Source organism: Arachis stenosperma, chromosome 5 (genome assembly GCF_014773155.1).
Source record: "Arachis stenosperma cultivar V10309 chromosome 5, arast.V10309.gnm1.PFL2, whole genome shotgun sequence".
Taxonomy (NCBI): Eukaryota; Viridiplantae; Streptophyta; class Magnoliopsida; order Fabales; family Fabaceae; genus Arachis; species Arachis stenosperma.
The window spans coordinates 47,055,806-47,066,352 of record NC_080381.1 but is presented as its reverse complement, the minus strand read 5'-3'; the positions used below and the strand labels follow the sequence as shown (position 1 = coordinate 47,066,352).

Sequence of the window (10,547 nt, the reverse complement as noted above, 5' to 3'; positions counted from 1 at the left end):
TTATTTTTTTGATTTTTTGAATTTTTAATGAGGAGAGAGAAAAATACAAATATGACCCAAAACATGAAAATTTTGGATCAAAACACTTAATGCATGCAAGAACACTATGAATGTCAAAATGAACATCAAGAACACATTGAAGATCATGATGAACATCAATAACTTATTTTTAAAAAATTTTCAAGAAAAGAAAATATGCAAGACACCAAACATAGAAATTTTTCATGCTTAGACACTATAAATGCAAAAATGCATATGAAAAACAACAAAAGGCACAAAACAAGAAAATATCAAGATCAAACAAGAAGACTTACCAAGAACAACTTGAAGATCATGAAGAACACATGCATGAATTTTCGAAAAAATGCATAAATTTTAAAAACATGCAATTGACACCAAACTTAAAAATGGACACTAGACTCAAACAAGAAACACACAATATTTTTGATTTTATGATTTTGCAAAAAATTTTTTTGAATTTTCTTTGTTTTTTCGAAAATTACTTTTTGGAAAAACAAAAACAAAGAAAAAAATTTTGAAAGATTTTTTGAAAACTTTTTGAAAAGAAAATTACCTAATCTGAGCAGTAAGATGAACCGTCAGATGTCCAAACTCGAACAATCCCCGACAATGTCACCAAAAACATGGTGCACGAAATTGTGATCATCAACAATGGCGCCAAAAACTTGGTAGCGTTCTAAATCATGAATCACACTTTGTCACAATTCCGCACAACTAACCAGCAAGTGCATTAGGTCGTCCAAGTAATATCTTACGTGAGTAAGGGTCGATCCCACGGAGATTGTTGGTTTGAAGCAAGCTTTGGTCATCTTGTAAATCTCAGTTAGGCGGATTCAAGTGGTTATAAAGGTTTCGAAAATAATAATAAATAAAGCATAAAATAAGATAGAGATACTTATGTAAACCATTGGTAGGAATTTTAGATAAGTGTATGGAGATGCTGTGTTCCTTTTGAATCTCTGCTTTCCTGCTGCTTTCATCCAATTCTTCTTACTCCTTTCCATGGCAAGCTGTATGTAGGGCATCACCGTTGTCAATGGCTACATCCCATCCTCTCAGTGAAAATGGTCCAAATGCTCAATCACAGCACGGCTAATCATCTGTCTGTTCTCGATCATGTCGGAATAGAATCCATTGATCCTTTTGCGTTTGTCATCACACTCAACAATCGCGAGTTTGAAGCTCATCACAGTCATTCAATCCCTGAATCCTACTCAGAATACCACAGACAAGGTTTAGATCTTTCGGATTCTCAAGAATGGCCGCCAATAATTCTAGCTTATACCATGGAGATTCTGATTAAGAAACCTAAGAGATATTCATTATGTCTAAGGTAGAACAGAAGTGGTTGTCAATCACGTGTTCATAGGTGAGAATGATGATGAGTGTCACGGATCATCATTTTCATCATGTTGAAGTGCAACGAATATCTTAGAATAAGAATAAGCTGAATTGAATAGAAAATAGTAGTAATTGCATTAAAACTCGAGGTACAGTGGAGCTCCACACCCTTAATCTATGGTGTGTAGAAACTCCACCGTTGAAAATACATAAGTGATGGTCCAGGCATGGCCGAATGGCCAGCCTCCACAAAAGACATATGAATTCGAAAATAGAGAAAAGGACCTCTAATACAATAGTAAAAAGTCCTATTTATACTAGATTAGCTACTAGGGTTTACAAAAATAAGTCTAAGTGCAGAAATCCACTTCCAGGGCCCACATTGGTGTGTGCCTGGGCTGAGCTTGAGCTTTACATGTGCAGAGGCTTCTCTTGGAGTTAAACGCCAAGTTGTAACGTGTTTTTGGCGTTTAACTCTGGTTTGTGACGTGTTTCTGGCGTTTGACTCCAGAACACAGCATGGAACTGGCGTTAAACACCAGTTTGCGTCATCTAATCTCGAATAAAGTATAAACTATTGTATATTGCTGGAAAGCTCTGGATGTCTACTTTCCAACGCCGTTAAGAGCACGCCATTTGAAGTTCTGTAGCTCCAAAAAATCTATTTTGCGTGCAGGGAGGTCATAATCCAATAGCATCAGCAGTCCTTTTTCAGCCTAAATCAGATTTTTGCTCAGGTCCCTCAATTTCAGCCAGAAAATACCTGAAATCACAGAAAAATACACAAACTCATAGTAAAGTCCAGAAATGTGGATTTTGCATAAAAACTAATGAAAACATCCCTAAAAGTAGCTAGATCCTACTAAAAACTACCTAAAAATAATGCCAAAAAGCGTATAAATTATCCACTCATCAAGTTAGTTAGGAAGTTTTGAGAAAGATGGGAGAGAAGTTAGGTAATTAATTAAGGAAATATTTGAAATTAAAATAAGATAGGAAATAAGATAAGAAAAGATTTGAATTTAAAAAGTTCGAAATTAGAAAAGATAAGATAAGAAAAGAAATTAAAAAGATTTGCAAAAGATTTAATTTTAAGACTTGAAATTAGAAAAGATAAGATAAGAAACAAAAAAGATTTGAAAAAGATTATATTTTTAATTTCGATTTTGAAAAAAAAGATTAAATTTTGAAAATTGAAATTTGAATTCTTAAATTTTAAGATTTGAAAAATGTAAGAAAAGATTTTTTTAAATTTTGAAAAAGATGAGAAAAGATAAGATTTTTGAAAAAGATGAGATTTTTAATTTTGAAAAGATTTTATTTTTGAAAACTTGAAGACTAAGATATGATAAGATAAAATTTTGAAATTAAAATCTGAATTTTATTTAAAATTTTCGAAAATATGGTTAGAATAAAATTAGAAAAGATATTTTTTTATTTTTTTGAATTTAATGAAGAGAGAGAAAAACAAGGAAAAGACACAAGACTTAAAATTTATAGATCTAGCACCTGTTATTTTCGAAAATTTTGGAGGAAAACACGAAGGGACACCAAACTTAAAAATTTTAAGATCAAAACACAAAGAAACACAAGAACACTTTGACGACTAACAAGAACACAAAGAACAAGACTCAAGAAATTTAAGAACACAAGAACAAACAAAGAACACCAAACTTAAAATTTTTAGAAAACCAAAACACAAATTTTTTAATATTTAAAAGAAAAACAACAAGAAGACATTAACTTAAAGATTTGACAGAAGATCTATACAAAGAAACAATTTTTGAAAAATTCTTTTGAAAGAAAGACTCAAAAAATAAAAAATTGACTCAAATAAGAACATGAACAAAAACTTAAGTAAAAGAAGAAAGTGACAAAAAAGATAAAGGTTTATGGTAAAGTTTTAAAATTTTTGGAATTGAAAAATTGAAACATGTAAGACTCAAACCAAGAACAAAAATTAAACAAAGAAAAGAAAAATATTTTTGAAAAAGATCTTTGATTCCTTCAAAAATTGAGGAAGAAGAAAACAAAATTAAAACACTCAAATACAATAAAATAAAATAAATTACCTAATCTAGGGATTAAGACAATTCATTAGTTTCTCCAAACTCAACAATCCCCGGTAATAGCAACAAAAACTTGGTGAACGAATCCCCACACTTTCGTACAGCTGTACCAGCAAGTGTACTAGGTCGTCCAAGTAACACCTGAGCGAGTCAGGGTCAATCCCACGAGGATTGTGGTTTGAAGCAAGCTATGGTTATCTTGCAGGTCTTAGTCAGGCAGATCAAAAGGTTGATAGATAAATATTTGTGAGATTATTTGAATCAGTAATAGGGATATGTTGAAGGATTGGAGTTGCTTTGCTTTTCTGAGTTAACTCTGGTATTACTGTCTTCTTTGCTTGTGAGTGATTTCTTCAATGGCAGGCTGTATGTGATCAACGCCATGGGCCGTGGTCATTGATCTCCTCTGCTACAGATTGAACACCATTGGCCGTGGTCATCCAATCTGACGAAGGGTGAAGCTCTAGCAGATCATTCTCCTGGCGATCCTACTCAAAACGCCACATACAAGGTCGAATCTTCCGGATCAGAGAGTGCTACTTCTTTGGATTCTAGCCTATACCACAGAGACCCTAATCTCCTCAGAAATTGGCTGAACTGATGTCTCGAGAAGTCCCCAACGAAGTCGTGGATTAGCCATCTGAGAGATGTATAAACATAGTTGTTGGCTCGTGCTTTCCAGTCACGTATTCACACGAAACAAAGTAAACGCGGGTGTTTGTCAAGCACGTTCGTCTTAGTATGATGAACATAGCTGATTGTCACTGATCATCCTATTCACCATGTTGAAGAGCGGATATATATCGTAGAAGTAAATCAAACACGGATTAAAGAAGAAATAGTAATACTTTTATTAATTCATAGGACTCAACAGGGCTCTTCCCCTCAACCTAGGAGGTTTAGAAACTCATACTAAAAGGAAAATACAATGTAAAACTTGAATATGGTGTGTAGATTCTGGATGTTTATGTAAAATAACTCTTAAATACTAAACTAATGACTAGTAAGTGTAAAATAGTCTTTTTGGTGCTAAATTCCACTTCTGTGTCTCACTTGGTGGGTGTTTGGACTGAGCTTTGAAGAGATCCACATATTTTGAGGTCTCTAGGGCGTGAAATGCTGGCTAGGGAGTCTTCTCTGGGCGTTTGGATGCTGGGCTCTGCTCCTTGGGCGCTGGATGCTAGGAAGGGGGCAGGAGGCTAGTGTTGGACGCCAGGTTTGGGCCTTCTAATCCGAAGCAAAGTATAAAATATTATACATTTCTGGAAAGCTCTGGAAGTTAGCTTTTCATATCTGTTGAGAACGCTCCATTAGGACTTTTGTAGCTCTGGAGAAGCTCTTCTGAGTGCAAGAAGGTCAGATCCGAACAACATCTGCAGTGCTTTTTCTGTCTCTGAATCAGACTTTTGCTCTAGCTCCTCAAATTCAGCCAGGAAATACCTGAAATGGTACAAAAACACACAAACTCAAAGTAGAATCCAAAAATGTGAATTTAACACTAAAACCTGTAAAAACTTAATAAAAACTAAATAAAACATATTAAAAACAAGATGAAAACAATGTCAAAAATCGTATAAAATATTCGGTCATCACCTAACTTGATGTGAAGACCCAACCTGGTGCCTAACTTAGATTCCATGGCACCTAACTTCAAGTTGAAATATACACCTGGCGCCTAACTTCCCATGCGTCCTTCCTTTTGTGGTACCTAACTTGAGGTATGTGGCACCTAACTTTATGCCTCCCTTGTGTGCTGCCTCTCTAAGGGCTTGTGTGGTGCCTAACTTGAGATGGTGGAGTTCGGCGCAGACCTGGTAGGGAGCGATCCCCAATTTGCACGCATCATTGGCGCTTAACTTCAAGGGGTAAAGTTAGGCCCCACCCCTCCAGCAAGTATATCCAAATTTAGTGTATGTGGCGCCTAACTTGAGAAAGCCAAGTTAGGCGCCACCCAATCCGAAACAACTTCCTCCAGGGTGTCTGAAACTCTATCTTAATGCACCTGTTGCTATTCTAATCACTCTGATGATCTAAATACATGTAAAACAAAGGAAAAATAATAGATACTCAAACAAGACAAAACTAAAAAAATAAAAGTCAAAGTAAAAAAAATCAAACTGAAGGATACGAAAATATCGGGTTGCCTCCTGACAAGTGCTTCTTTACTGTCACTAACTTGACGGTCAGTTCTGCTAGTTCAGTAGATGGGTTGACCTTTGGCAATCAATCTCGCCTCCAAGATAGTGTTTCAACCTCTAGCCATTCACTATAAACCTTCGGTCAGAATTCTCTTCCTGAATTTCCACATGACCATACGGTGATACTCTAGTTACTATAAACGGTCTTGACCATCGGGATTTTAGCTTCTCGGGAAAGAGTTTGAGCCTTGAATTGAATAGAAGCACTCTCTGACATGGCTGAAAGACTCGGATGGCAATCTTCTTGTCATGCCATATATTGGTTCTCTCTTTATAGAACTTGGCATTCTCATAGGCAGAATATCTGAATTCATCAAGCTCATTCAGTTGAAGCATCCTCTTTATTCCTGCAGCTTGAGCATCGAAGTTCAGAAACTTGATCGCCCAGTATGCTCCATGCTCCAACTCAATTAGTAAGTGACAGACTTTACCATAGACCAACTGATAAGGGGACATGCCAATAGGAGTCTTGTATGCTGTCCGGTATGCTCAGAGAGCATCATCAAGCTTCCTAGACCAATTCTTTCTGGAGACATTGACGGTCTTCTCTAGAATCCTCTTGAGTTCCCTATTAGAGACCTCAACCTGTCCACTTGTCTGAGGGTGATAGGGGAAAGCCACTTTATGATGAATTTTATATCTCTGCAGAAGTGAGTCCAGCCGTCTGTTGCAGAAGTGACTTCTACCATCATTGATGAGTGTCCTTGGGTTACCAAATCGGCTGAAAATATATCTCTGAAGAAAACTCATCACCACTTTGGCATCATTGGTGGGCAAAGCCATAGCTTCCACCCACTTGGACACCTAATCAACTGCCACTAGGATTTAAGTATTAGAGTATGAGGGTGGAAAAAGTTCCATGAAGTCAATACCCCATACATCAAACAACTCAATCTAAAAAATCTACTGTTGTGGCATCTCATGGTTGGCAGGGAGATTCTTAGCTCTCTCACATCTGTCACAGTTCTTCACAAATGCTCTTGAGTCTTGGAAGAGAGTCAGCCATTAAAAACCACTCTGAAGGACCTTTATAGTTGTCCTTTCACCACCAAAGTGGCCTCCATAATCAAAACCATGACAGTGCCAAAGAATCTGCTGTGTTTCCTCATCTAAGACACACCTTCGGATTATACCATCTGAGCATCTTTTAAAAAGATAAGGTTCCTCCCAAAAGTAGTACTTTGCATCAGCCAGTAGCTTCTTAACTTATTGTTTACTGCACTCTTTTGGGATGAACTTCATGGCTTTGTAATTTGCAATGCCTGCAAACCATGGGGCATGCTGAATAACAAAAAGTTGCTCATCCGGGAATGTCTCAGTCACAGCTGTGGGTGGTTGCATTCCTTCTTCAGGCTCAATTCTTGAAAGGTGGTCAGCCACTTGATTTTCTGACCCCTTCCTGTCCTTGATCTTAATATTAAACTCCTGAAGGAGCAACACCCATATGATTAATCTTAGTTTAGAATCCCGTTTGGCTAGAAGGTACTTCAAAGCAGCATGATCAGTATAAATAGCAACCTTAGAACCAATTAAATAGGACCTAAACTTATCAACAGTATACATAACTAATAATTCTTTTTCTGTAGTTGTGTAATTCTTTTGAGCATCATTTAATACACGACTAGCATAGTAAATGATATGCATAAACTTGCCTTGCCTCTATCCTAAAATAGCTCCTATAGCATAGTCACTAGCATCACACATTAATTCAAATGGCAAATCCCAGTCAAGGGAAGCTATGATAGAACCAGACGTAAGGTCTGCTTTCAGAGTTTTAAAGGCATGCAGACAGTCAGCATCAATGATAAAAGGAACATCAGCAACCAACAGGTTGCTCAATGGTTTAGCAATTTTAGAAAAATCCTTGATAAATCTTTTGTAAAATCCTGCATGACCGAAGAAATTCCTGACTGCCTTAACATTAGTTGGTGGTGGTAATTTTTCAATTACCTCCACCTTGGCTCTATCAACCTCAATTCCCTTGCTTGAAATCTGGTGTCCAAGAACAATACCTTCTGTAACTATAAAATGACATTTCTCCCAAATTAAAACAATATTTGATTCTTGGAAACGTTTCAAGACCAGAGATAAATGCTTAAGGCAGAATTCAAAATAATTACTAAAAACAGAAAAATCATCCATAAATACCTCAATAAACTTTTCAACCGTCTCAGAAAAATTGAAAGCATACACCTCTGAAAAGTTGTTGGGAGCATTACAGAGCCCAAACGGCATTCTCCGGTATGCAAATACTCCAAAAGGACATGTGAATACCGTCTTCTCTTGATCTTGAGGGTCCACTGCAATTTGATTATATCCAGAATATCCATCTAGAAAACAATAAAAGCATAACTGTAAGAACCGCTATTAACTAACCGATTAATTAAATAATTAAATTTCCCAAATTAGGTTCCAAAAGTTTAGAATGAGAACAAGGGGATTTAAATATGATTTTTGGACTCAGTAGATTTTTCTGAGTCGGAAAATGTAATTTTCTAAGAAAAACCGCATAAAAACTCGAACCGGTGAATGAACCGGCAGAACCTTAGAAAACTAATCAAAGTCAAAAACTGGGTATTAATTTTAAAGGTTTGACACGAAATTGGGCCAAATGGACTAAAAACACTATCAGGTTAGATCGGGTCCAAGTTGGGCCAAGCCCAACATCTAAAACCTTCTTTAATGAGCCATCGGCTCATTCACCACACTCATAAACATAAAACACAGCTGCAAGGGTGAAGTGGGAGGGGAGAGCTAAAACACTATTCACTCTCTTCTTCAATCCATCATATCTCGAGTTACAGTGCTCCGATTTACGTGCCTCAGCGGCTACACGAAGCTCTCACTGAGCCCGTTAATTCTATTCCACTTGTGTAGGAAAGACCTCAAAATTTCATCTCCTTCCTGCTGCCCTAAGAATTTTGAATTTTGTGGGTTTTGGTTTTGAGTGAAATTTGTGTTTGGGTTGTTAGGTACCTACCATTAGTGTGGGATTGTTGGGTTCTATCCCAAATTTCTGTGGATAAGGTAAGCTCACTCTTAACCCAGTGAAATTGAATAATTAGGAAGCCTAAGTATTAATTTGTGGTACATTAATGTGTATAGTTTGGAATATAGATTGTTGATGCTTGTTGGAGATTGACTAATGGCTTGATTGAGGTTGAGAGCTTGTGAAAGCTTGGTGGAGGTCAATTTGGTGATTTAGTGCATATTGAAAATCGGCCAAGGTATGGTTTCGATTTCCACTATATAATATATAATATTTCTGGACACTTAGGCTAGTGACCCATAGGATAGGATTGGATTGAATTGGTTGTTAAATTGTTGAATGATGATGTGTGATAATTTGATGATTTTGGATTATTTTGATGGATATTGGTATTGATGTTGATAAATGATGTTGGATGTTGAAATTGAAGTTGATTTCTCATGATTAGTAGTGATGGAATGATGATTGATGAGTTTGTATGTGAAAAATGGTTTAAAGCGATATAATTGATAATTGGATTTGAGAAGTTAATGATATGAGTGGTGGAATGTGGTACACATGGTAAGAACTGATGTGAGTTGAAGTTGGTGTGGTTTTAGTTTGGTTTTGGTTGAAAGATTTGGTAAGTTGAGAATTTAGTGAGCCTTGGTAAAAATGGATTTTTGATAAACTTCAACAGATCATACCTTGAGCTACAATTTGTGAAATGGGATGAATTTTATATCAAATCAAAGATAATTTATAGAGCTTTAAAATGGTATCAATTTTGTAGAAATCCAAATTTTGTATAGAAAGATACGATCGTTGCAAGTTGGTGTCTGAAATTTGAATTCTGTGAATGCTGCAGAATTTTTGATTTCTGGTTTGTGTGCGCACGCACACTCTATGTATTTTTGAAAATGTGCGTGATGGATAGCAGAAGCTGGTGAATTAAAAATTTATTAAAATGGTTGCGTTGCAAGTATAGTTCTTAACTCACCGAAAATCTGCCTATCAATTTAGAAAAGTGTGCTGTTTTAATAATAAGATATTCCAAAAAAAGTTGAGCTAAGTAAATTGGGAATTAAATTGAGAAATTTTAATTAATAAAAATAAAAGGCCTTGACTGGGAATTGATTGGTTGGAATCTCTATCATTGATGGTGTGATAATAAGATTAATTTATAATTAATAGTTGTTCCGTTTGGTTATCCCTTACTAGGTAAGAGAAAGTCAAACAAGTGGAAATGCCAGATCTGTTCACAAGTTGCAACTCACTTAGTTCAAAGGGATTGTCGTCTGTGACAGGATAGCAATCCAACATTCAACCCAATTACAAATTTTTCTTCCAATCCTTCCAACTCAAGAGTTCCTTTTAATCAACTCCCCATCAAGTAATGAAACTACTCACTCATTGTAAATAAAAAATCCATGGCATATAAAAGGGAATTAAAAGAAGACATGATTATTGGAATGGAAATTAAATTAAAAAAGAATAATCCTTGCATTAATTAATCATAAAAATATCTGAATGACAAAATTGAATATAACAATGAACATGGAAGAATAAAACCAAGTTAAGAGAACAAACTAGAATGATGAAATCTTAATGAGGAAATGACTCTTCTCAATGTTCCAATGCTAAGACCAATTGAAAATTAAAATTCTAAAAACTAGAGAGAAAAAAAACCTAAGAGAGTGAAAAACTAGATCTAAAACTACTCAATGAATGTGTCTCCTATTTCTGCATATTCTCTGACTCTAGTCTGCTGTTTCGGGCCAAAAACTGGGCCGAAATAGGGTCCAAAGTCGCTGGTTTCAGATTCTGCAGTTTATGTAGATCGCGCATGTCACGCGATTGCGTCGTCCATGCGGACGCGTCGCTGGCGCTTTTCCTCTTCACGCGTTCGCGTCGTCCACGCTACCACGTCGCTTATGCTTTTCAGTCCGC

General features: G+C 36.2%; 1 protein-coding gene across 1 annotated transcript; it reads right to left on the bottom strand.

Moving 5' to 3' along the window:
- Positions 1 to 4,741: 4,741 nt before the first annotated feature.
- Positions 4,742 to 6,085, bottom strand: LOC130980768 (uncharacterized). The gene is made up of 2 exons (XM_057904415.1): positions 5,706 to 6,085; positions 4,742 to 4,871 (listed from the first exon to the last, which is right to left on the bottom strand). Exons 1-2 carry the CDS (start codon positions 6,083 to 6,085, stop codon positions 4,742 to 4,744), a joined length of 510 nt encoding a protein of 169 aa, XP_057760398.1.
- Between the last annotated feature and the right edge of the window lie 4,462 nt (positions 6,086 to 10,547).

Coding starts and splice junctions, on each gene's coding strand:
- LOC130980768 (XM_057904415.1), bottom strand. CDS start 6,085: ATGTCCCCTTATCAGTTGGTCTATGGTAAAGTCTGTCACTTACTAATT. Junction 4,872..5,705: donor GAAGAGAATTCTGACCGAAG/GTTTATAGTGAA, acceptor GTACCATTTCAG/GTATTTCCTGGCTGAATTTG.